Consider the following 25,994-nt stretch of genomic DNA (forward strand, 5'->3'; position numbering starts at 1 on the left):
CTACTATAGTTACACTAACTTGCGCATTCTGAGCTAATATCGATCTTTCTTCTTAATTCTCCAGAAACACGAGACATTAGAGTCTGATGCAAATTGTAGTAGAATCTCCTTTGCTTTTTTATATATTTCTGTTTCAGTCACTTCATTTAATACTTTCTTTTTTTCTGATACAATCGTTGATAATTTTTTTCGATTACGAGTAATTTTACGATTATAGTACGATGAAACTATTATTATTTTCTGAAATTTAATCAGCCTCCTTTTCCAGTTAGCGCGTTTTACCTGCAGCTATAAAGGGAGACCGACAGTTCAATGCCGGTTCTGAACGGCCTAGATTGAGGGAGTTAGTGGCAAGATATTCTCGGTGGATTGCCACTGCCTTCCGAAAGGTGGCGATCAAATAAAATCGAACGAATTCGATATTTCTAGCCGGATTTGAACCCGGGATCTTTGGTACAGAGAGCAGACACACAACTCAGTGCGCTAGAATCGCACACAATTATTTGTAAAACTTATCTTACTAAGTACTCAGCATATATGCCTTATCACGATCTGTGCTGCCACAACAAAGAACTGTGATTGATCGTTTAGTGGATTACTAGTAGTAGGTGATGATCCTTCAAATTATTATGCTTCAATTTGTCGGCAATGTGAGTCTCATAATGGAATGGCTTTGAAAGAAGAGTTTATATTTTAATGAAAAGTATATTATATTAAAAAATTACATATATTTTTGCAGCATTCAGATGTTGCTATTGTGGTTTTTGGAATCCTGCAAGAAAACAAAAACCTTTTGCTCCAAAATTAGAGTTTGATAGTTCTGTTGCAACTTTGAATACATCCGAAGCCACTGCTCAAAATGCAGAAGAAGAACCAATTGAAGTTGCTAAATTGGAAACACGCACACAATCAGATACAGGTATAGTATTTTTATTAATTTTGTGGATTAATAAGATTCTGAATGCACACTATTATCCTAGCTTTTATGAGCCTGCAAAATTTAAAATTAGTATTTAAAGTTTATGAGAGTCTTACACTAATTTTCTAATGATATTATTCCTATATGTATTCGAATAATTCCATTTTATTTTATTTGCTGTAAAATAGTAATGCTAACAAAATAATGTATATAGATATCAGTATAAATACAATGTAAAAAAAAAAAAAATTAATATAAATATAATATTTGCTTCTTTTTATTTTGTAGATTCGGATATTGAAGTAGTTGAAAAATCAGGTGAAATATCTGATATGCCAGAATCAGAATCTAAAGAATTATTAAATTAAAACGAATCTGATAAAGTAGAGACGTGATGCAGTACTCATAATTTTTGTAACTGAATAATTAGTCTGAAGTTGTAACTCAGAGTTTCAAGTAAGTTTAAAATTTAATAAAGAAAGAGAAGGGAGTATAAATAGGAGAAAAAAAGCAGCAAAATACTTGCATATTATGAATGCAAAGAAGTTCATATTGCACATCAATTAAATATATTTTTTTTATAAGACTATTTTTTGTGCAAATTATTTATTATAGATCGCAATTTCCCCCCGCCTTAAAAAAAAGGAAAAAAAACAAGTAATCTTTTAAGTTTTGCTTTATATAATAATGCTTATATGTATAATATGCACATGTAATAATGAGGTGCATTGCCTTATTAAGAAAAAGAAAGAAATTGGTATATTCTAACGTATTTGACTAGTTTTTAATTTAAATAGTTTTTAAATACAAGGCTACTATATGAACGCATAAATTTTGTTATGTAGTTGTATTGTTTTTGGAAAATATAAAAACATAAAAAAAAATGCATTTTGTAACAGCAATGTCTTTTTGAATGAAAAATTATATTTCACACACATATAGTTACTATAGATTAAACATATTATCATGATCATTCGTTTTTAGTGGAATCTAAATTCTATTTCATTATATTATACTGGTGATTACAGTCCACTATGATTATAGATAGATTAATGAAATTCATGATTATATGAATTTAATCTTAACATATAGCTAGTGACCCATAAGTTATAAATCTAATTGCTTCTTATTAATAGGTAATAAAACTGAGATCATTCTCATTCTTCGAATTTATCGAATCGAAATGTCAATATTAGTATTAGTGCAAGACAAGTTCAAATCAAATTTCTTTATACAGTTCAGATCAATAACATTTTTTTAAGATTGAAGGTTTTCTTCCATCCCAAATCTGATCTCTTTATTATTTGTAGATTATTCAATACATATATACATGTTCAATGTTTTACATCTTGTGTATTAAGTGAGGATTGATCTAACTAATAAAACGCATCAACTATGCACGCAAATGTGAAAGGAATGCGTGTTGCTGAGGTGCTGTAAGACAAAATTTATATTATAGGTAAGTGTATGTGAGAAACAATTTTCTCTACATACATCACTATACCATTTTTGTTACATAAATTTTTTTACACATATGTATACGTCCATTTTCCCGCTATTAGAGCCACCTTTATGTAAATAAGCTAAAAATAATTGAAATTAAATCAATAGTATAAATAGTTAATATATACAATTTATATATATATAATAATTAACATTTTGACTGTCACGTAATACGTATTTTCCTGTGAGTTATGATTACTGTAAATAACTTCTGTTCTTTTTTTCTGTTTAATTCGCATTTGCATTCGTTGTGCATTATGTGTAACACGACAGTCAAAATGATAGAACATTTATATAATATACATAATAAAAACATGATACTATGTCTTTTGGAAAATAACGAGAAAATTTAAGAAAATAAATGAGATAGATAGGTGGGAATGTTGGACCCATCGGGACGGACGCCTTAGAAATGTTCATGGAATGCAAAATATAGGAACTTTAAAATTAGGAGAGAGATAAATAAAATTAAACATAAGAGAGGACCTTAGATTATAATCTAAATTAGCCGCCATTAAGATAATCGAACTCTAGCTCCTCTGTGCAAAAAGGGCACATACAGGTGGATTATCAGAAATACATATTTTACACTTGTGAAAATACTGCTGCGTTCGAGTCTATCCTGTTCCTTCTGTCGTGCTACATATAATCATTTGTAAAATTAAGCTCCTTGGAGTTTTTTGGTACACTTAGACTATTAAGATACTCTGCAAAGAAACTCCTAAAACTTTATAGAAGCAGTATTAACATCAAGAATTACATTTTAAATTATATTAGCATATGATACACAAGCAGCGACAACTATAACATTATTACTGCAAGTATCTTACCATTTAAACTTGATGAATCATTAACTTCCTGATATATTCAATTTGATAACGCTTTCAAAACGCGAGTTACGAACATACATATTAAATCTCTGTCACATCAACAACCATAAATCTTAATTGGATCTTTGAAACGATAGCTATTTGCACTATTTAAACATTCGGAGTGAAAACACAACTTCCTGCTTCACCAAATAAAATGGGGCTCAACAAGATTAATTTGTATATTATTACTAACAAGAAAAATGCGGAATATAGATTTGGCAAGCTTATGAACAGCCCCTATGGATACAAATCTACAATTAATTATGCTCATGATATCAGAGATCGAAAATAATTTCGATTTGACGATTCCATTCTTAGAATAATCACAGATTTCTAACTATCCTATCTATCGCGAATCTGGAACTCAGTTTGGAAGCAAGAACTCGTCAAATATGTCGACTCGTCGTTATTAACTACATAAATAATCACGTGCATTACAATAATGTTAAATAAATGTACCGATTCTTCCTGTCAAGAATCTTACGTCTCTTTCTTATTGAGGATTTCTGGCCGGAATAGGTGGCCCGCCGGTCGTTCTTGCTGGAACGGGTGGCGGAACATTTGGCGGAGGTAGACTCGGTGGTGGATGCTGCGGAGGCGGCGGAGCTTGCCTGTGCGGCAAAGGAGGAGGTATCGAGCTAGGCAAGGATCTGTTCGATGGCTCCTGAGATCCATCCATACGCGGTAACGGTGGCGGTGGCCGGTTTGGTACGGGATAGCTGGGCGATGCATCCAGTATTTCTTCGTAAATGGCTGAGTCGGGCGACAATCTCTCATCTTGTTGATCATCTGTTGCCTTGTCTGCGACCGGTTGCGTCATGGGAAGCTGGAATTGATTGGGAACTACACTAAAGACGCCCGCACGCGGTCCTTTTCGCTCATGAGCAGGACTCTTCGGTGGTTGAGATGGTCGTCCAGGTGGTGCCGGTCTCGGAGGTGGCATCGCGCCGTTGGGACTACCTCTACTGGGAGAAGGACATGATCGTTCGGCTATTTCTAATTGTTCCAATCGTTGCATGGGACTTCTTAACGGCGAATTCGCCGTGAACTGCGCCACTGTAGTGTTACTGCAGATCTCAATCTCTTTCTCGATCAGTTGCACCCAGTCAGGCGATTTCAGTGACAGCTTCAACGTCTGACCGCATACTTGCGTCATACCCTTCTTCGCTGCAGCCAGGGCGCACTGGCCATCTCTGAACGTCACCCAGATGGTCTCACCGACGTAACGGACCAAAATTGCCTCGCCAATATGAGACAAATCTTGTATCAGAGCGAACATAAGATTGTTGTCGAACACGCTATCCATGTCTTCGACATCTTCCACCGCCTTGACTATTATCGTGCCATCGGGCGGGCCCAAATCTTGTATCACCTCCTTGAACACGCGTTCACGTTTCTCGGGATCGACACAATGTACTTCTATGTCGATCGTCGCAAGTACCGGACGATGATCGCTCTGTTTCAATTCTGCTCTGCCATAATAAACTAGCTTTCCCGGATTCCAATCTGTAGGCGAATCTAAAGCAGCGTAATTGATAAATACAATTATATATTTGATTATATTAAATATAAACGGATGTAGTAGTCATAGAGAAAAACTAACCCATATCAGGTACTTGTTTCCTACGTTTCCAGAGAACTCTATCCGTCCATGCGGGTTGACGACACTTCTCACTAGTGTCATAATCATCCGAGAACAAATCGTATTTATATGTAGGATCGAAAGTGATAGGTCCTTCCAAGAAATTCTTGAAAACATTACCCTGCTCTTGTTGAACCTTAAAATTATAAATCTCATAAAGTATATATTATTAGAAACTAAATCTTTAAATATTAAATATTGAATTGATAAAAAAAACTTTTCGTTTATTGCTACATGACTTTGATATTAGTAAATGAAAAAAGTAAACTTTTTTTTTAATTATAACTTAAAATGGTATAGTACCCTTAATTGGTCGTATTGTAGTATCTGATCAAATTCGTTCCGCTTAATCATTTCCTTCATCTCATCCTTATCCATGTCGACTCTGTAGTTAAAATCACCGCACCAAAACACATAATCGTGTGTATTCAGAGTTCTGCCCATGGGAAATGTTATCTTTCTCGTGATCTCGGCATAATCAGCGTTACGTTCGTTCACTTGTGACTGGCCGGCAGCGAAGTGTGCGCATACAAAGCAGAAGGATGTGGAATAGAGCACGCATCTGATCGCTGCGGCGCCCTTGTTTCCGGTTGCGCCTCCCAATCCTGTTTTCACGCAATCCACCGCCACGTCTCGTAGATACGGCGCATGCACTGGTCGTATAAACAGATACAGGCAAACGCCGACTAATTGCTGATATGTCACGAGAACGTATTCTGTGTCCTTGCATAGGACCTTTTGCAGTTCGTCGGCCCAAGCTTTCGCGTTGTCCGAACTGGCGGCCATGATATTGCTAGCGTTCAGATCGACAATCTCCTCGAATCCAATCGCGAATATGTCTACAGGAACATCATTGTCCGTATTGTCTTGCTCCAAGGTCACCAAGGCTAAAGAAAGAAATTATTAGATGTTTAATTCTAAAAAAAGAATCTTTATAATATCATGTTCTTTCTTATACTTTCCAATGATTCACAGCAAAATACAATACTTACATGATTTACGTGGCCCATCGAATAACCAATCAGACAGAGATACGTCCTTGTAAACCACACTTCTAAAGTGTTTTCCTCCATTAACGTTGTAAGTACCGACGCTAACCCTGAGATTCATTGTAACTACATACTCGTTATAGCGCTTGCATATCTCTCGCAGGAGATTTGGCGCGGCATGTAACATGTTGGAAGGTAACAACAAACGTGCTCTATCAGCCAGTTCTGTGTTTAACGTCGAACCTAATAATAAGATATCAATCGCTTCCTGCTTATTGGAATCTAATAAATTATTCTGTATCGTTCTAGCTGCCGATCTCGCGCCGTCCATCAACTTAGAACTGCCTTGGATAGCACCAGTGCCCGCGTATATTTTGCTGACCTCATTGCCGTTGTTGATCCACATCTGGCGAAATACCTCTTCGAATCTCGACACCATCTGCTGCTTTTCCATTAGTTTTAACAGACTCATCTGCTTACCCAGCATCTCAAGCGCGAAGAATGTTTGCACGCAATTTGTTCTATCTAAGCAATCTAGACAGTTAGTCCTGATAGTGCCGGTTTGCTCGAGAATCACAGTATTGCCAGCTGCATAGAACATGGAGAACGATTCCAAGTATTTTTCCACCTTTGCTTTCAGCTTCGAGAGATTTTTCATATTTCCACCGCGGCATTCTTGATGATAATCGAATAAGATGTGTGGCACATCCTTGTGCTCTGACATATTATGATGGGTTTGAAACAACTGACTCAACATCGCCTCTCCTTCCTTGCTGCCAATTAGACTAGAGCCAAGGAGATTGACGATTACTTGATGGCCGTATCGTGTTTTAATCATTTTTAAATGCCTGTCGAAAGCGGGCGCAGAAGTCTCAAAGCCGCGTGAAATTTTCACTTTGTGAGAACCGACTTGTATACCAGGCTGTTCCCAAAACAGCGGAACCGAACCCCTCGTCTGGACAAAAGACGTTACTTCGTTGTCTATGTAGATCACTTGCTCTGTCTCCACAAAATTCGCCACGTGTCCATCGTCATTAGTTCCTCTAACATTGAATCTACAAACAGAAGATAATTTTTATACGATTTTAGCAACAAACAAATAATTCAGTAACGTGAAATATTTTGTTTTATATCATTTGCAAAGTGTGCGTGCGATTATGTATTAGCCATATGTTTATCTCGCGAGATATAGCTTATCAAGCATAGATATTTCATGACATTAATAAAATATGAAGATAAATACATCATTCTACATTTTTAAATGTAAAAAAGATAATCTTACCTAGTTCCAGCACGCTCGCAACTTAATCTAGACATAAGCACTGCTCGAGCTTGTCTGTGTCCAACATAGACAGTCCTAATCTCCACACTACCACACATTGCTTTCAATAACCACTGACTTGTATTTACGCCGTATCTTAATAGATGAATATGTAACATCCGATTCCTATAAATAATTTAAAAAATTAAATTTTAGTTTAGTTTAGTTGTCTCTTTTGTATAATAGTATAAAAAACCACACCTAAATTATGAAAAATTTTTATTTAAAAAAATCAGCATAGAGTGATTGAAAAAATATACTAACCAGAAGAACCTATTATCTGTAGTTGTTGACTTGCATCTTCTTTGAGCACTTAAGGTGATATCAAGTGAGTCCTGTCCAGCGGACCAGGAGAAATAAAATGTTCCAGAATTCAGAACCTTTCTGACTTCGGACACACGATCCTCTGTCCCCTGACTGTAGAACAGTGGTACAAAACTTGATTGTGTTATTCGAAAGACCTCCGACTCTCCTATTTTTCCCACGGAGAAACATCCCGTAACCAGTACAAGATACAACAATGTATTCTCTCCTGCGTTTAGCTGCAGGACACCCAGGCATCCATACGCATCCAACAATTTTGTATACTTTGGCTTGAGGAATTCATGTTCTTCAGCGGCTGTAACAAATGTTACATTAAGATAATTATTGAATTTTTAACTATATGTGTATTTTGTTAATTGCTGCTGAAACTAGGAAACAGTGCAAGTAAACAGAATGGCACAAACGGTGTGGCATTCGCGCGGATTATCCCCGCGTTTATACTCACAGAGAACTGCAACCGCTTGCGATTCGAAAAGCAGCGTCTCCTTACGATTCCGTTGTTCGAGTATGACCGAGTGCGGCTTGGGGGAGTCTAGCTTCTCGTAGACGCGAAAACCTTTGCCCATCGCCATTGTTGCGCGGTGATATCCTTTTGTCGCGCGGCAACAACTCTACAATAATGTGACAGTTCGAACTGTCATACGACGCGCTGCAACCAAACGAATGACAAACTGACGTAACAGACTGTCCGCTGACCGCGGCGACTGAGAATTTCCGCTGTCCACCATCGATAATATATCGTCAAAGATGGTCAACCAACTCCGTAGCTTGAACAATTTATTCGATGCTTGCGCCCTCTTGGACGATGCAGCGAAGTTTCTCTTTCTTTCCATTCTGTGTCCTGTGTCCTATCTTTGACAGTTTTCTCGATGACAGTTAGACAGCAAAAATAAGTAAAGATGTCGGTCGCCATGGATTCTGTAAGAGAAAAAGCTCTTCAAGATTATAGAAAAAAGCTTTTAGAACATAAGGAAGTCGAATCACGTCTCAAAGAAAGTAAATATACTCTCGTTGATATCATGAATTTTATATGTGTTTTGTATACATATTTGCAAAGTATTCGAGGCTTATAACCTCATTTCCTTTTCTTATCACATTGAGCTTTTCATGTATTTATATATACAATTATGTACAAGTATGTATTATACAATATGATAAACAAATATATTAAAATATTGGCATCGATAAAAAGGATGTATTTAATGATATATTTATATATATTGGATTTTAAATTGTTAAATACATTCTTTTTTTTTGTCAATATATACTTTCTTATTACGTTATATAGTTTAGGAATTTATACAAAGAATGATTATAAAATATTATAATTTATATTTTTCTAGTGAGAGAACATCTTAAAGATTTAACAAAGCAATATGACAAGTCCGAAAATGATTTAAAGGCATTGCAAAGTGTTGGGCAGGTATTATTATCTTCCTTTATTATGAAGATTTAATAATTCATTATTTCCTTATTCTATTTCATGAATTTTTAATTTTGTAGATTGTTGGGGAAGTATTAAAACAACTTACGGAAGAAAAATGTAAGTAATCAACTTATGTATAAGTAAGAATATGTATTTTGATTACACATTTAACGCTAATGATTGTTTTAAAAGCTTTATTGCAATAATATCTTATTTATATCGAGTAGAAACAAAAATTATATTTAATATTATGAACAGATATATTTTATAAAACTAAATCTACAGCTAAAACAAATTATATGAAGTGATAATAAAATTAATTTTTAGTCATTGTAAAAGCTACAAATGGTCCACGTTACGTTGTTGGATGTCGGCGTCAATTGGATAAAAATAAATTAAAATCTGGAACTAGAGTTGCTTTAGATATGACAACTCTTACAATCATGCGCTATTTACCACGTGAGGTAAAAATTTTTTTAATTCACAAATAAAAAAGTTATTTTCTTTATCTGAATTAATTTTTTTATTATGTTTACTATTTTCCTTAGGTTGATCCTTTAGTTTACAATATGTCTCACGAAGACCCCGGTGATGTGACATATTCTGCAATTGGTGGCTTGAGCGAACAAATACGTGAATTACGTGAAGTCATTGAATTGCCATTATTAAATCCTGAGCTTTTTCAAAGAGTTGGCATTACTCCACCCAAAGGATGCTTGTTGTATGGTCCTCCTGGTACTGGAAAAACATTATTAGCAAGAGCCGTTGCTAGTCAATTGGATGCAAATTTTTTGAAAGTTGTTTCAAGTGCTATTGTTGATAAATATATCGGAGAATCTGCTAGATTAATTAGAGAGATGTTTAATTACGCTCGTGATCATCAGCCTTGTATTATATTTATGGATGAAATTGATGCCATTGGTGAGTAGTATATGTTAAACTTGCAATACACAAAGAAATATTCAAATTGAGAGAGAATCTTATGTGCATAGATATTAATATTTGTTTTTGCATACATATAGGTGGCCGTAGATTTTCGGAAGGAACAAGTGCAGATCGAGAAATCCAGAGAACTTTAATGGAATTATTGAATCAAATGGATGGTTTCGATTCCTTGGGTCAAGTTAAAATGATAATGGCTACAAATAGACCCGATACCTTAGATCCCGCGTTATTGCGACCAGGAAGATTGGATAGAAAAATTGAGATACCATTACCTAATGAACAAGCTCGTCTGGAGATTTTAAAGATACATGCCTTGCCAATTGCCAAACATGGTGAAATCGGTAAGAAAGTTATCGGTTACAAGTTTTACAATTTTACATATTTTGCAATATTCAATACATAAATATCTGTTATTTACAAATATATAGATTACGAGGCAGTGGTCAAACTATCAGATGGATTCAATGGTGCCGACTTGAGAAATGTATGCACAGAGGCTGGACTGTTTGCAATACGATTAGAAAGAGAGTATGTAATACAGGAAGATTTTATGAAAGCAGTCAGAAAGGTTTCTGACAATAAGAAACTCGAATCCAAATTAGATTATAAGCCTGTATAATTAAATATAAATCAATTTACTATTTTATCTCTCAAAAATGACATTAGATGTCTATTAATTTCAATATGATCCAAGTTGGATTATTTATTATTACTTTTTACTATATTATTTCTCTCTTTCCGGATAAAATTATATTTCTGTGAAAGTTTACCCACTATTAACAATGGCGAATTTTGTATAATGCAAATAATAATACTAGTACACAATCTAAAATCATTGTAAAAATAAATCCTTTATTTCTGGTTTTAATCATTGCAATGTGTTTGTATATTTTATAAAATAATATTTCTAAAATATTAAACACGTATTTATAATATTTGTAATGATGACATTATAATCTATTCTATATTACTGGCAAGCCGAACTTTCTTCCTTTCTAAATATTCTTGTACATTGTCATATTTTCTTTTATATAAAATTGGGAACAAATTTTGTTTAACAATAGTATTTTTCAGAGTTTCCCAGGACTTATTAAGATGTTTAATTGTGTGATACAGAGCATTATGATTTACAAATCTATTATTTTCAAATTTATAAACTTGTAATCCTACATCTGTTAATATCCACAAATCTTGTTTGTGTAAAAGACATTCTATAGGTTCAGCTTCAATAGTTATGGATTCCAAATAATTTGCTTCAAACTGTGTTTCATTGTTATTAATAATGTTATAACCTAATAGTACTTTACTACTATAAAAACTTATTATAACTAAAGATTCCATTTTACTAAGATAAGATACTCTCAAATGCTTAACAGGCAATATATCTACAGATTCGTCATAATGATAATCGTGAAGATCACGATTAAATTTCTCAATGTCATATTTTGGTACTTTATCGCAAAAGTTTACAGACATCAATTCAGTTCCACGTTTATAATCCCATAATTTAAAAACTCCATCACCGCCGCACGATATTAAGATATTTTTCTTATGAGGTAATTCTGAGATATTTGTCACAAATTTTGTGTGGCCTAAGCAGTAAGACATAATGTTGTAACAATTCGGGTACATGGAAACTCTGATCTTTTCGTCTCTGTCAGTTGTCAGGATACATTTCATATCCTCTGTAATGAGTACATCGAGCAGCATCGACAAATGGCCCAAGATCAAAGCTCCAGTTTCCATTGGCGAGCTGGTGGAAAACAAATAAGTGTCTCCAGCCTTATCAGCAACTACGACATCGTTGTTGGGAGAGAATCTCACTTTGCTCGCGGCCCTGGCGAGCGTTCGATTAGACAGAAGCCTCAAGTTCCTTGTCTCATACAGGCATAACTGTTTGCGATTTGTGCATGCTGCAAAGTATCTTCCATCTTCCGAAAACGTCACGGATGTTATCATATGATAAGTCTCGATATCCATATTGTTGTGCACGTCTATTTTTCTGTCTGCTTCCAGACCAGGCAAGACTATCACATTTTCGGTGTTATTGTCAATATTGTGTATTATCACGCGTTCGTTATTACACAAAGCTACGTATGAGTTATACACAGAAAAACTCATACCTGACACGTATGTAAAAAAAACTTTCACTTTCAAAATAACGTTATGTACAATAACAAATGAATTTTTTTTTTAAATTATTATCTGATCGAGTAACTTTGAAAAGTCTAAAAAAGGCCATGTGTTTTTCTTGGCCATGTGTTTGACGTGTGTATGTACAAGTAGCGCCATTACACTTATTTTTAGGAAACACATCATATACCCAAAAAATGTCAATAATACTGTCGGTCAAATCGCTACACGGTTCGTGTCCGTGCTATACTCATAAATTGTATATCAGAAAAACGAATCAGTAACACAGTATTTATGATATAATTTATTTTATTGTGATGCGCTGTTTTGAGAAGAGGACAGAGTACTACATTTAGAAATGTCTATCTCGCTTTAACACCACTATCATAATTAAAAACATTCGCCTTTATATGTGGTGGTAGTAGGACGATATATATATATATATATATATATGTATGAGATGCATACGAATTCGCGAAACGGAGAGGAGCCAGTATAGCGCATGCGCGAGAAAAAGCGGCCCCGAGAACAAAACTGAGCGGAGCGCGATCGAATGCGTCATGCGTCTGTCTGTAGTCAGTACCGAGTCAGTAGTCTCAGGACTTACAAACGTAAATGGGCAGGTGACAGATACGCCAGAATATCGTGCTTCTCGTACCTTGTTTTTTCGCGCCGAATATAATAGCGATTGTTAATCGGGTGACTACGCGCCGGATGATTTCATAGCGATCCGAGCTATAAATATCGGAATAAAACGCGCGACGGGATTTAAATTTGGAGCGTAATCGAGCGGAACAGCCGGCTCGACGAGGCAGAGAACGAGGGCTATTTTAAAACGATATTGGAGGAATTCTTTTTATGACGGATTCGGCGCGAAGCGACGCGTGTGCGATCGACGTCTCTGTGGATACCTTTGCCCGTCTTTGCTGTAATATCATTTAATATGGGAATAATACTGTCGAGATTTCGGGTGAGTACGTAGCCCAGAATCCTAAAGATTTCTCTCTCTCTTGACATTTCGTGACCTTTGAGGTTAGTATCATAACAAATGTGTACGCCACGCAAGGGCACCTAACATCCTGGGCAGCTTAACTTTTCGAATGTAACCGTCTTGAACGATCGCTGAGTAATATTTTTAAATGTCATTTATGGCTATTTATAGCATCCGTTTATGCCGGATGACGACACACTCAAAGTTGTAAAGGCTGTGTTAAATTTGATGCGAAACAAGAGTTTATTTAAACGTAACTGCGAACGAAAAACGACGCTTGTTTATATATAAATAAATAAATATATATATATATATTTTTTTTGTTTAAAAAAATCTGTAAATCTTAAATTCTTTGAAGTTTCATCGTATGACATAAGTTCTTGGTTACCGCCATTTTTCGTGAGTAAACAAAATTGATTGTTAAATTTATTCTACAGTTAGATTGTGAAAACTAGACATTAACATTCAACGACGAACTTTGCCCTGATTTAAATATGTCACAAAAGAAATTATGGATGTATGAATGATATGATGTATACATTGAAAATTAGATGATTGTAATATATTTATTAAATATTGAATTGCTATTCTTATTTTTACTTATTTTGTTTTATTAATTACAATTAAAAGGTAATTTCTGTTAAAGATACTTAAAAATATAAATGTAATTGTAATTTTGTAGACAATGACATTGTCATAAGATAAATTATTAAAATAAATTATCACATGTATTTTGAATTGCACAAGTCACTAGTTCTGATATTATCAATTGTAATTTTTACTTATACAGATTATATTTCAGTTTAATTTTTTATTAAAAATGCACTGTAAAAAAATTTCTTTTACATATTTATGTACTTTCTTTTACAAAAAAATTCCTTTGATAATTGTACCACAATTTGCTGAACATTCTACAGAGATATATTTTTATATAATAAGTGTATATTTTTATATAATAAGTATATATAATTAATTGTAACACTGTATGAAATAAAATTTTATAATTTATAATTTTCAGAAAAAGAAGACAACAATTGAAATTTTAGAGGATCTTGATAAAGTAAGTATTATCTTATACTGTGTAATATTATAAAATAGCATCATGTAATATATATATATTTTTTTATAGCAAATCAAAGAGATCCAACAGTATGGACAGATTACAGAACAGAGACAGAAGAAAATAGTCGGAACCATCATCATTTATGGAGTTTTTTTATATATCATGATAGCACTGGTTTTTTATTTTTGCTTCTTTCCAGCTTCATTATACGATCAGCTGTTTTATATAATACCATTACTATTTTTCCCAATTTTGTAAGTTGTTAGGTCTAGTTATAAGATATATATTTTTACTTAATATAGATTATAGAGAGAATATATCAATTATTGTCTTTTTTTAGAATACTTTTAACAAAGAAAATGGTTTCTTCGTACTATAATCGTAAAATTACTCATAATCGAGAAAAATTATCAACGATTGTATCAGAAAAAAAGAAAGTATTAAATGAAGTGACAGAAACAGAAACGTATAAAAAAGCAAAGGAAATATTATTAAAATTTGCACCAGATGAATTAAACATGACACCTGTGAGTAGACTTATTGTTATTATATTATTGTTATCTTTATAATCATTTAAATAATAATAATAATACTAAATAATAAGTAAAATTCTTAAAAAATTATAAAATTTACATTTTCATCTTGTTTTGAATTCTTTTCTTGCATATAGGAATATAATTTTATACTTATCTTTTATCTTTCTTTCTTTACAGTTAACTCCAAAGGTTTGTATTTGTCAAAACTTATATATCAGCATAAAATGTCTGAGAAGTTAAGAGTGCAACAAGATGACAATAGCAAAAAACATTTTTTACTCTAAAAAAAATATATACTATATTTATGTGTGAATATATATAATAATGTATGTATGATATATATGTATGAAAGATACAAAATTAATGATTCTAATTTTAGTTTACTCATATGTTGTCAACGCCGGCTGAAATACCTCGGCGTCCTATGCCACAGGCTGTAAGATCTCCTCTTCCTGGAGCTACAGAATTAAGAAGAAGACCCATATCAGCTCAGATTGAGCAAGTTGCTGTAACTACCCCTGGTTTAATGAGCTCTAACATTAGATCAATTAATCGGCCTTCTTTTCCAACTAGTGCTGGAATAATTAATCCTGCCTCAATAGGTTTTCGTAAGTAAATATGTAATATGTAATTATTCATAAAACTTATGTTATTAATTACTCATATGTGTTTTAAGATATGTTTCATATGAATTCAGTAACTATATAGAAATAATTAATAATTGCACATATGCCTTAGGATCACCATTACCACGACCTGTGCTGCCACAACAAAGAACTGTGATTGATCGTTTGGTGGATTACTTAGTAGGTGATGGTCCTTCAAATCGCTATGCTTTAGTTTGTCGACAATGTGAGTCCCATAATGGAATGGCTTTGAAAGAAGAGTTTGAATATTTTGGTTAGTAAAATGTTTTTTCTTTTTAAAAGAATGGAAATTTTTCTCTCAAAATATATATTTTAATGAAAAGTATATTATTAAAAAATTACAAATATTTTTGCAGCATTCAGATGTTGCTATTGTGGTTTTTGGAATCCTGCAAGAAAACAAAAACCTTTTGCTCCAAAATTAGAATTTGATAGTTCTGTTGCAACTTCGAATACATCCGAAGCCACTGCTCAAAATTCAGAAGAAGAACCAATTGAAGTTGCTGAATTGGAAACACGCACACAATCAGATACAGGTATAGTATTTTTATTAATTTTGTGGATTAATAAGAGCCTGAATACACACTATTATCTTAACTTTTATGAGCCTGCAAAATTTAAAATTAGTATTTAAAGTTTATCAGAGTCTTACACTAATTTTTTAATGATATTCCTATATGTATTCGAATAATTCCATTTTATTTTATTTGCTGTAAAATAGTAATGCTAACAAAATAATGTACATAGTATATAGATCTCAGTATAAATACAATATAAATAAATATAAGTATAATATTTGCTTCTTTTTATTTTGTAGATTCGGATATTGAAGTAGTTGAAAAACCAGGTGAAACATCTGATATGCCAGAATCAGAATCTAAAGAATTATTAAATGAAAACGAATCTGATAAAGTAGAGACGTGATGCAGTACTCATAATTTTTGTAACTGAATAATTAGTCTGAAGATGAAAATGATTTGTAACTCAGAGTTTCAAGTAAGTTTAAAATTTAATAAAGAAAGAGAAGAGTATAAATAAGAGAAAAAAAGCGGCAAAATACTTCAATATTATGAATGCAAAAAAGTTCATGTTGCACATCAATTAATAATATATTTTTTATAAGACTGTCTATTTTCTGTGCAGATTATTTATTATAGATCGCAATTTTTTTTCTCAAAAAAAAAAAGAAAAAAACAAGTAATCTTTTAAGTTTTGCTTTATATATATATATATATATATATATATATGTAATAATAAGATGCATTGCCTTATTAAGAAGAAAAAAAAATGGTATATTCTAATGTATTTGACTAGTTTTTAATTTGAATAGTTTTTAAATATGTACAAGGCTACTATATGAAACGCATAAATGTTGTTATGTAGTTGCATTATGTTTTTGGGGAAACATAAAAACAAAAAAAAATGCATTTCATAATAGCAATGTCTTTTTGAATGAAAAATTATATTTCACACACATAGTTACTAGATTAAACATATTATCATGATAATCCATTTTTAGTGGAATCTGAATTCTATTTCATTATATTATACTGGTGATTACAGTCTACTGTGATTATAGATAGATTAATGAAATTCATGATTATATGAATTTAAACTTAACATAGCTAGTGAGCCATAAGTTACAAATGTAATTGCTTCTTATTATATTGTATCTTTTTGCTTTCTAGCAAGGAGTTGTATACTGTTATTATGAGAGTATTTATGAGTATCATTTAATGATGAGTATCATAAATTATTGAGTATCATTTAAAATATATAGAATTTTGATGTAAATTTATATACATAAAAGATATTTAAGTGATTTAAAAAGTAGTTAGTATAATATAAATTTAGACAGAATCGAAATATTTTGTTTTTTTATCTTATCCAACTATTAATATATTTTGCTAATAATAAAAATAATCAATTTTTTTTTATTATGTTTATTGTTATAATGCGACATACATGCAATATTTTTATTGATTTTACTTTTGAAACAACTACTGTTTATTATCTATAATTTACTGATAAAAACGAAATATTAAAAACTACTAATTTGCTGATAATTTTCCTAGTATTTTCCTATAGTTGAGTATTAGGCGTTTAATTTTCCCGTTTTTATTAACAGTACAATAGAAAATAATTATGATTAGTGTGATGCTAAAACGTTTTTTTACCGCGTTGGACACTAGTTAATATCCGGACTAGATTATCGGCTTTTACGTGTCACACACGATTTGAAGAGTGTTTAGTTCGAATAAAAAAGTGTACTGTTTATTATATATGTAATTTCTTATCGCGTTTCCAAGAATTATGTAAGAATCATATTTTCTTGTATTTTACACTTAAATTAAAATAGATATAAATAATAATATATTGATTTGTCTCAACATGTGTCGCACGCATGCGCAAAAAACCAGTCCACGTCGCAGCAATGTGCAGGAGCCATAAGGATGATCTTTTGACAGCGTTCTCAAAGATATAAGGTTGTGTTCGCATAGGAGCACGTGTAAATCGACAGTTATCCGATAAAAATAGTACTTGTCCGTCGGCAGACTTATTGTTTGAGGTAAATCTAACGATTTTTTCGGCATCGCTGTATAATCTTTCGAAAAACTCTCGTATATCGCGAGATCAGGCATCGATCTTGGTATTTGCACTAATAGTATCGCGTGATACACGTTATTGTCACTGATATCGACGCGAGTTGCATTGAGCTTTTAACGACAAACCTCGTCTGTCTCTACGAATTCTTCTGTGCACGCAATGACGTAGAATCTTCCGGTGGAGTCGTTTCGGTTACGATTTTTAGCGACAGCGTGACACCCGTAGTCAATATCGTTGTAATGTGTCGCGTTGTATAAAAAAAAAAAAAAATATATAATTAGGACGAACTCCCTCGTGCTTAGCGAATTATTTTCCGGGTAGCTTTGTCGGACGCCATAATTACCATTCATTTCTATAATTGTGCAAAAAAATTCACGCTGATTATCGTATAGGCTATCCGTCTACGCGAGATCGATTTTTTGTCATAAAAAGTTGAATGTGTAAATTTTTTCTATAATTTAATTCCTCGAATAAATTACGACTTTATTCGAAAATCACTTAGACACGTCTTAGACAGGATATAATTAATTCAGAACGTGGATAGATCTTAACGGCTCTGGGACATTTTATACTAAGAATCTAATTCTTCTTCCTGACCATTTATTTTTTTCATTTGTAGGCCAGTAAATATGCCAGAATTGACAGAACTTGACAAAGCGGCTAGTTCGGAGCCTAACAAAGTAGATCTGGGAGGTATTGGCTCTGCGACTGACTCAGACTCAGACGATACTATACCAGAATTAGAAGATGCAGGCACTCCTGGCACTGTTGGGTTTCCTGGCACAGCTGTCACTGGGCTTCCCATTGATATGGTATCCAAGGCTAAGCAGAGTCGCGGTGAAAAAAAGGCCAGGAAGCTTATGAGCAAGTTAGGATTAAAGCCAGTACGTCAATTATTGAAATGTTCAGTTTTTTAACATACTGTTTTTACATACAATAATTTTGCGTTTTTTTTTTTTTTTTTGTATTTATAGATACAAGGAGTCAATAGAGTGACTATTCGCAAATCAAAGAACATTCTGTTTGTTATAAATAAGCCAGATGTTTTGAAAAATCCAGCTTCAGACACATACATAGTCTTTGGTGAAGCTAAGGTAAGAAATTTAATCTACTAATTGCATTTAATAAACATATATTTGTTAAATTCCTTGTTTTGTGATGATTTATTTGTTTCGCATATTGTTAACAGAAAACAAATGTTGATAAACCTTGGCAGACTGATATTTAATAATTATTTGTATTTATATTAATCTCAAGTTGTATATATACATTTTACATTGTAATTAATTTTTTTCCTTAGATTGAAGATCTCAGTCAACAAGCTCAGGTAGCAGCAGCTGAGAAATTCAAGGAACCACCAGTTATACCAGCGACTGAAGCTGGTGGCAGTACTACGGTAAGAGTTGTTTAAGTATATATAAAACAAAATATATTTATTTGAAAAAAGGCAATCAGCACATGTACACTATATTAATGTTATTTCATTTTGTTATACAAGGTTGTTGCTCCTATACAAGAGGAATCAGAAGAAGAAGTGGATGAAACAGGTGTGGAGGAAAAGGATGTTGATTTGGTTATGTGTCAAGCTAACGTATCACGAGGGAAAGCTATTAAAGCTCTTAAAAATAATCAAAATGACATTGTCAATGCTATCATGGTAAGTTTTAGAATTTGCATTTATATCTCACATATGTTTTAATACTTTTGCGTAATTATATGATGAATTCTGCTTCAAAGGTTTCGCTTATATATTTTTATCATCAGAATAAAAATTATGTTGAATATCTTGGCAGACTGATACTTTCTATTAATAAACTATTTTTGACAAACACATACAAGGAAATGATAATTATTGTTTTTTTTTATTCATTTCAGGAATTGACAATGTGATGAAATTGCTTAGAAGTAGGCTGTACTGCAAGTAACTAACGTTCCGACATCATCATTTTATCATATGCACATCATTACAAAAAAAAATTCTTCCTTTTATTCAGTTTAAAAAGTAAGCATGACATCGAAGAAATTGGATACATCTATAATTGTCTCGAGAAATTCAATTCAACATGTATATACAAAATTCGTGTAAAAGAAAAGAAAAATAAATACATTAAGATCACTATATTCAGGTCATATTCCAGTCACAAGAATGGGTCGCCATTTTTATAGGATGTAGGAAGACACTAGAAAGCAGTACTGCAATTGCATGTATATATAATGGAATATGCACTATATATAACATTTATAATGTAATTACATAATTATAGTATATTCTATTTATGATTTATTTTTAATGCTACAAATATTTAATTTTAGCACGTGTCCATATTTCTAATACTTTATTTGAATAAGAGAAATACAAATGTGACAAAATATCTCAGAGAAACATTATAAATTATATTAAAAATGATGTGGACATTTACAATAGAAAAAACAATATATAAATTATTTATTTGATAAAACAAATTATCTGTCGATTATAGTCTACTTTGATGAATGAATATACATATCGGATAAGAATATGACAAAAATTATAATTTTTCCAGTAACTTTAATTGTATTTTTTAAAATTAATTAAGTTAATGTGGTTGATATAAGATATAATATATATCTAGAATAGAATATAAAAAAGACATTATCTAAAAGAAATTTATCATCGTTTCAGGCATGTACACTTTAAGTGGATTAATATACATAGTTGCTACAAGATGGCAGCACGAGTAGCATTTTCAACTTCCGTTCTCCGTTGTCATCAGTCAGAGTGGCGCGTGGCTTCGTGAGGGGACCCATAGTTTGCAGATTTTATTGTTATATATTCGATTTTGGATCCTCGCTCTGTGTCTCTTAAAAGGTAAATCTTTTTGTACATTAAAAAATAAATAAATTAAGAACAATGATAATATGATATAAAATGTTATTAAGAATTCATATAGATTAAAAATCTGATTAAAAAAAAATTTTTGTCTTATTTTCTCTCTTTCTCTCTCTCTCTCTCTCTCTCGTCGCGTATTTAAAAGTATTGACATTTTATTTTGACTTTTTATATAATTTACCTTAATATAATATATAATAATTTTATTTAATTTAATTTTGTATGTATTGTAATATTGGTATTTTATATCATATCATATATATATATATATATAATAACATGTTAGAGATTTATATTTTTCTTATTTTAGAGTTGGAAAGAGAGAAAGATATATATATATGTTACAGATTTATAAACTTTAATGCATTTTTACAACAAAAGTTATCATAATTGTATTTTTGGAAAAGTATCTTATGTATATATTTTTATATAGAAAGTTCTTTTATATTAAAATTCTGGACTTTATTATTCGACACGATACATCTCCCGGTATTTCTATAAATATCTTTTGACATTTCGGTCATAGATATATCCCGTATCTTGCAGATATCGCATAATGCGGTACTCTAATGTGGTCGTGAAAAAAAAATAAACGCGGTTAGGGTGATTTCTTTCCGCGGCACGACGATGTTCGCGAAAAGTTTTATAAGCCGTTTCGCGCACGTGTCGTCGCCGAATATCCAGAGATGGAAGAGCGCGAGGGCGAGAAGAACGATGTCGGACAGCGCGATATTACCGCGTAGGACGCGCTCCCACATCCGGGATTCTCCGCTAATATTTGAGGTCTCGGTCTCGTATACGACCCGCTATCCGCGGTGACATCTGGCATGGATCTTACGGCGCATTATTGCCCGCAAGAAACGTTCGCAATATTGTCACGTAATAAAGGAGCGGTTCCGGGAGAGCACCTGGGATCGTATGTAAACGGTCGTATCTTGTCCCGCATGTGCGATGGGATATCAACTCGCGATACCCTCGTATTGGAAAATCACTGAGAATCTTCAAATCTCCAAATCATTGAGATATATTGAATGTAACTGAAAGTTTTGTCGATTTGCAGGGTTCGCGGTTTCTGAAAGTAGTCATTGTTCGCCTCTTTCCGAATTTCATCAAGTTTCCTTCGATTTCTCCTTTGAAATGCATCCTCGAAAATTCGAGAAATTATAAAGAGCGAGTACAAAATTACAATTTGATTTTATATCTTTGACAAACGAGAGAGCACCACATTGATTCCTCATCACCATCATTTTATGAAATATTTCTTCATAAGTAAGATATACCGACAAATATATCATTTATAGTTCGGCATCGAATCTTACATCGTTCAATATCAAGATATTGACAATAGATATCGATCATTCGAGCGCGCCTACATGAAAGGCAATATAAGAAAGAAAAAAAAATAGAGAACAAGAGAGAGAAAGATAGGAAGAGGGCCAAGCTGACCGAGCCGATCGAGCGATTCTGATTGTTTCCTTAACGATCGGCTGACAGCCAAGACGTATGTCAGTGCCATCAAATAATGCGTGTAACGTCGGTGTACACGCACACGCGGGCGATTCCGCGTCAGCACGCCCGTGCACGCGTATATGCATCTTGCACCGCCGCGTGTACGTATACATCATACACGGGCAAGCGTATAAATGTATTGGTAAATGCCTCGCACGCCGCCGTCGTCGCCGTACGTCGGGGACATCTTCATAATGATGCGTACAAAGCGACCGTCATGTCGTATCATGCCTCAAACAGACACCGACGACGTAATGAAGCCGGCCAATGCCAGGGAAGAAATTCGCAACCACCATATACGAATCAATATCGACCCTTCGAGGGTGTTCGTATTAGTCGGAGCACTTTACATATAAGCTCTTCGATCTGTGTAATTGGCGGTCATGTTTTCCGAACATTTTACTTTTTATTAAGAGAGAAGGAAATTTGATACAATTTCAACAGATTCATGTAAAAATTACAAATTTTTATTTTTTTTTTTAATTTTAAAAATTTTTATCTTATATTTGACCACTTATTTTATGTACGTTATAATAATTCAAGCATATCATAATTTAGTTTTACGCGTTCTAAAATCAACATTTTTATATTTAATATAATTTTTTTTACACATATTCGTAAGTAATAATTGGGCACAAATCTGATTTTAATAAACTGATGTTTCGCGAACGTGCGTGCTGGAGAAATGAAAGACTCGCCTATCGGCGCAACAGACTTGTATCTCTGCATATATATACGCGTTGAAGAAAATAATAAATCGCTGTATCAAGCGGCTGCAAGCGTCACGAGTAAAATGTATTAACACACCCACCCGGCGTGCATCTAATATAGCAATTGTTCTTCTTCATTCGAATTGCGTACGAGGTAATTGAAGGGCGCGCCAAATAAAATACGCACCCTAAGGAGAGGAGAGGAGATGAGAGAGAAAGAGAGAGAGAGAGAGAGAGGAAGGTACGATACAGCCGTCAGATCTCGCGCTTGAAAGTCAGAACCGGAGGGCAGAAGGGATAGAAGAAGAAGAAGAAGAAGAAGAAGAAGAAGAAGAAGAAGAAGAAGAAGTAAACAGGAATATCGTGCGAGAGAAAAAGAATCGAAGAGAAGGGAACGGAGAGAGAGGAAAGAGAGACGGCGGAAGGGTTAAAGAGAGAGGTGGACACAGAAGCGAGCGTGAAGAGAGGAACGGAGGGAGAGGAAGAAAAGAAGAGGAGAAGGTAAGGATGAGAGGAGACCTATCGGACCATGTGGCAGGCGCAAACGGTGTGAGTAATGGCGTCGACCAATCGCTCCCAGCTCTAAAACACGAACGCGCCGGCCGTCTTGTCCCCATCCCCACCCCCCACCCCTCTTTCTTCCTCGCGCGAACGCGTATAGTAATAACGAGCCGTCTATCATCGTCGGAATCATTATCATCGCTGGACCTGCGGTCCTCGTTCTTCTGCTTCGTCGCTTGGCCGGCTTCTCGTCTTTCTTGTCTCTGCCACGTCAGGGGCGGATTTATAGAGAGATTTAATGAGAAGACTTAAATTTCGACTCTCAAGCTGTGTGTCGCGGGATAATCCTGTTTGGAATTATTTGTAATTTTTTTTTAGATTAGCAATAGCCAAAGAGATATGAGAGGTAGATATTTCAAGTACCGAACTGTGATGATTTTATTCAGAAAGATTCGAAAAATTTTGGATGAACGCGATGGTCTGTGCGCAATTTTTTTATGAAAAAATCATTAGAATGTATATAAAATTCAATACACACAAATATTAAGAACATCCATGAAATTAAATAATATATCTGATTAGATATATTATTGCCTAGTTGAATTAAAAGCAGAATAATTGTTTTAAAAACTTCCATCTATAACATGTATAACATGAAATAAAGAAGAGATACGTTTCTTAACATGTCTCTTTGTATTTCATCACGTTATTTAATTTATCGTTAGATTTCTCAAAAAGTAATTTTGCATACTAAAAGATTTTTATGCGCCCCTGTGTTATTTCCCTATCGTCAACTTTTCAACAAGTGACGCGATGGAAGGATGTGCAAAAAGGATGTACAAAGAACGAAGAGGGAAAGGAAGTTAATGACAAAATTATACCGAAAGTGCAACTTTGATGTTCGTGAAAAAGATATAATACTTTGCGCAGCCTCTCTTATCTCGAGCAGGAGGAGGAGGAGAAGGAGGGAGGCGCATGTTACAGGGTGATGAAAATGATCGGTCGCGAATACGCGCACGGCGACTGCGCTGCTGCTAAAAATGTTGCGTTAATCGTAAATTGCATCGCGCGGTCGCGCGTGCGAGAAAAATTGCTTGCACGCGTGTTGGCGTGATAACGAGCGATTACGATTCGGATAGTGATAAACGCGAGCCGATTACGCGCGCGACACGTAACGAGCATTCCGCGTTGTTAAAATTTTACTATCTGAATTTTCTACTCTCTTTCTCTCTACACTTGTACATTTTTAATCCATTTGTTTGAGAAAAATATGCAGTAAAAACTTGCACATTTTTCAACACGTTATATTTATGTAGCATAAATAAAATTAAATGTAAAAAATATTTTTCTACGAACAAGAAGTTATTTTGGATTTACTACTTGCATTCAAAGTACATGAAACTTGCACTATCCGTAATGTGGAAATTTGTTTAATCTTATTATTACGAGGTGATAAGTCTTGTCTTTTGCGACACGGAAATTGTGCATTAATAATGCTACGATCGATTAGCGGTGCAATAATAATCAATGCACCGTGTTAGTCAGTCGTTATTTAGCACCTTGTTATTAGGGAAATCGATTCAATTTCTCACGGTTAATAGTGCGCTGTTATCTTCGTATATTATGGTAATGAAGACGGTGGTTCGATCGGAAAGATCGGGGCGCAGATCGGAAGAGACTGATCCAGATCCTCAATTCATTAAAAAAAAAAAAAAAAAAAAGAAAATATAAAGCGATAATAAATTCTATGCGCGATTAAAACTACTTGCTTGCGCTTTAACCTGCGCAACAGGATATAATCGCGAAGGATCAGTCGAGGCAGCTGATATATTATTACAGTATGTACAGGGTGATCAAACTCTTTATATCCTTCCTCTCATTTCAACTGTACCCTGAAGAAAAAAATTTTAATTTACGGCTTCATTATCGAGATATTTTATATCGAAGGATGGTATCGCAAAAAGAAGGGCGGTTTTAGTCGTAACTCTCTAACTTCGTGAAAGAGTGTATTTCTAAAAGTAAGTAGACAAGATTATTTGAGAGATCCTGTATCAAGTGTAAGAATAATCCAGTTACAAAAGTATAGGGCGACTGCGGCGCGATCGATTACCCGCATCGCGATTGCTCATCGTAAGACCGATGAGGTATCCTTCTTTGGTTGATTGGAGAGAGACAAAATATTAAATTGATAGCTTGAGGACGGTGTTTTTTGCGTAATGATATTTTTCTGCGCGCGATCAGATCGATTCCCGATTACACTTGCGAGGGAAAGAGCAAGAAGTAGTGATAGTAATATACCATCGGCAAAGACTGGTTAATCGTACATCGTCAAAATCTATCTTTATGAATCAAGGATGCATCGTTCCACGAGAGTTTGCGATATGCTATGAGCAAGTCGAGCATAATATCATTGTCCGCGTCATTATTCAGAATGTGTATCATGTGTGTGGTCTTCATTTTTTTTCCGTGTTTCAACATTGCAGATAA

General features: G+C 33.8%; 6 protein-coding genes and 2 long non-coding RNA genes across 13 annotated transcripts in view; 5 read left to right on the forward strand and 3 right to left on the reverse strand.

Annotated features, from left to right (window-relative positions):
• Positions 1-512: 512 nt before the first annotated feature.
• LOC140668212 (uncharacterized) lies at positions 513-3,181 on the forward strand. The gene is made up of 3 exons (XR_012047135.1): positions 513-650; positions 740-919; positions 1,208-3,181. It is a non-coding gene; the product is annotated as an uncharacterized lncRNA (long non-coding RNA).
• Synj (synaptojanin) lies at positions 2,202-8,319 on the reverse strand. The gene is made up of 7 exons (XM_072896929.1): positions 8,016-8,319; positions 7,511-7,865; positions 7,208-7,372; positions 5,929-6,980; positions 5,240-5,823; positions 4,898-5,072; positions 2,202-4,812 (listed from the first exon to the last, which is right to left on the reverse strand). The coding sequence occupies exons 1-7, from the start codon at positions 8,140-8,142 to the stop codon at positions 3,788-3,790; spliced, it is 3,483 nt and encodes a 1,160-aa protein (XP_072753030.1). The 5' UTR covers positions 8,143-8,319; the 3' UTR covers positions 2,202-3,787.
• Positions 8,320-8,406: 87 nt separating this feature from the next.
• On the forward strand, positions 8,407-10,576 carry Rpt4 (Regulatory particle triple-A ATPase 4). Its single transcript, XM_072896994.1, has 7 exons — positions 8,407-8,566; positions 8,914-8,993; positions 9,074-9,113; positions 9,324-9,460; positions 9,545-9,917; positions 10,019-10,282; positions 10,370-10,576. Exons 1-7 carry the CDS (start codon positions 8,470-8,472, stop codon positions 10,558-10,560), a joined length of 1,182 nt encoding a protein of 393 aa, XP_072753095.1. The 5' UTR covers positions 8,407-8,469; the 3' UTR covers positions 10,561-10,576.
• Positions 10,577-10,671: 95 nt separating this feature from the next.
• Wuho (tRNA (guanine-N(7)-)-methyltransferase non-catalytic subunit wuho) lies at positions 10,672-12,062 on the reverse strand. Its single transcript, XM_072896995.1, has one exon. The coding sequence runs from the start codon at positions 12,060-12,062 to the stop codon at positions 10,899-10,901; it is 1,164 nt and encodes a 387-aa protein (XP_072753096.1). The 3' UTR covers positions 10,672-10,898.
• Positions 11,932-17,171, forward strand: Lnpk (zinc-ribbon metal-binding protein lunapark). Of its 4 annotated transcripts, none has more exons than XM_072896999.1 (9): positions 11,932-12,071; positions 14,084-14,125; positions 14,195-14,382; positions 14,469-14,655; positions 14,842-14,853; positions 15,044-15,272; positions 15,403-15,564; positions 15,668-15,847; positions 16,129-17,171. In XM_072896999.1, exons 3-9 carry the CDS (start codon positions 14,291-14,293, stop codon positions 16,233-16,235), a joined length of 969 nt encoding a protein of 322 aa, XP_072753100.1. In that variant the 5' UTR covers positions 11,932-12,071; positions 14,084-14,125; positions 14,195-14,290; the 3' UTR covers positions 16,236-17,171. The 4 variants fall into 4 exon arrangements, with proteins under 4 accessions (XP_072753100.1, XP_072753097.1, XP_072753098.1 ...); XM_072896996.1 differs by lacking the exon at positions 11,932-12,071 and adding an exon at positions 12,621-13,044; XM_072896998.1 differs by lacking the exon at positions 11,932-12,071 and adding an exon at positions 13,127-13,464.
• A 559-nt stretch (positions 17,172-17,730) lies between these two features.
• Positions 17,731-20,715, forward strand: Nacalpha (nascent polypeptide associated complex protein alpha subunit). Of its 3 annotated transcripts, XR_012047134.1 has the most exons (7): positions 17,731-17,880; positions 18,538-18,802; positions 18,893-19,012; positions 19,219-19,314; positions 19,417-19,575; positions 19,794-19,920; positions 20,581-20,715. XR_012047134.1 is itself a non-coding variant. In XM_072897017.1 (6 exons), exons 2-6 carry the CDS (start codon positions 18,548-18,550, stop codon positions 19,806-19,808), a joined length of 645 nt encoding a protein of 214 aa, XP_072753118.1. In that variant the 5' UTR covers positions 17,731-17,880; positions 18,538-18,547; the 3' UTR covers positions 19,809-20,037. The 3 variants fall into 3 exon arrangements, 2 of the variants coding, with proteins under 2 accessions (XP_072753118.1, XP_072753120.1); XM_072897017.1 differs by lacking the exon at positions 20,581-20,715 and having other exon boundaries at positions 19,794-20,037; XM_072897019.1 differs by lacking the exon at positions 20,581-20,715 and having other exon boundaries at positions 17,880-17,961; positions 19,794-20,037.
• Positions 20,625-25,994, reverse strand: part of LOC140668214 (uncharacterized) — a 77,229-nt gene continuing 71,859 nt past the window's right edge. The window contains exon 3 of the long non-coding RNA XR_012047139.1: positions 20,625-20,758. This is a non-coding gene — a long non-coding RNA (uncharacterized lncRNA). The remainder of the gene's footprint in view (positions 20,759-25,994) is intronic.
• Positions 22,443-25,994, forward strand: part of LOC140667630 (uncharacterized) — a 47,222-nt gene continuing 43,670 nt past the window's right edge. The window contains exon 1 of the mRNA XM_072895772.1: positions 22,443-22,625. Coding sequence (XP_072751873.1) covers positions 22,443-22,625 — 183 coding nt within the window. The remainder of the gene's footprint in view (positions 22,626-25,994) is intronic.

The sequence above is a fragment of the Anoplolepis gracilipes genome, chromosome 7, assembly GCF_047496725.1.
Source record: "Anoplolepis gracilipes chromosome 7, ASM4749672v1, whole genome shotgun sequence".
In the NCBI taxonomy this organism is placed as follows: Eukaryota; Metazoa; Arthropoda; class Insecta; order Hymenoptera; family Formicidae; genus Anoplolepis; species Anoplolepis gracilipes.

Coding starts and splice junctions, on each gene's coding strand:
- Wuho (XM_072896995.1), bottom strand. CDS start 12,062: ATGAGTTTTTCTGTGTATAACTCATACGTAGCTTTGTGTAATAACGAA.
- Lnpk (XM_072896996.1), top strand. CDS start 13,018: ATGGGAATAATACTGTCGAGATTTCGG. Junction 13,045..14,083: donor TAATACTGTCGAGATTTCGG/GTGAGTACGTAG, acceptor TATAATTTTCAG/AAAAAGAAGACAACAATTGA. Junction 14,383..14,468: donor TTACTATTTTTCCCAATTTT/GTAAGTTGTTAG, acceptor GTCTTTTTTTAG/AATACTTTTAACAAAGAAAA.
- Rpt4 (XM_072896994.1), top strand. CDS start 8,470: ATGTCGGTCGCCATGGATTCTGTAAGAGAAAAAGCTCTTCAAGATTAT. Junction 8,994..9,073: donor CATTGCAAAGTGTTGGGCAG/GTATTATTATCT, acceptor TTAATTTTGTAG/ATTGTTGGGGAAGTATTAAA. Junction 9,918..10,018: donor GGATGAAATTGATGCCATTG/GTGAGTAGTATA, acceptor GCATACATATAG/GTGGCCGTAGATTTTCGGAA.
- Synj (XM_072896929.1), bottom strand. CDS start 8,142: ATGGCGATGGGCAAAGGTTTTCGCGTCTACGAGAAGCTAGACTCCCCC. Junction 6,981..7,207: donor TGCGAGCGTGCTGGAACTAG/GTAAGATTATCT, acceptor TTCTGTTTGTAG/ATTCAATGTTAGAGGAACTA. Junction 5,824..5,928: donor CGATGGGCCACGTAAATCAT/GTAAGTATTGTA, acceptor TTCTTTCTTTAG/CCTTGGTGACCTTGGAGCAA.
- Nacalpha (XM_072897017.1), top strand. CDS start 18,548: ATGCCAGAATTGACAGAACTTGACAAAGCGGCTAGTTCGGAGCCTAAC. Junction 19,013..19,218: donor TAGTCTTTGGTGAAGCTAAG/GTAAGAAATTTA, acceptor TTTTTTCCTTAG/ATTGAAGATCTCAGTCAACA. Junction 19,315..19,416: donor AAGCTGGTGGCAGTACTACG/GTAAGAGTTGTT, acceptor TTGTTATACAAG/GTTGTTGCTCCTATACAAGA.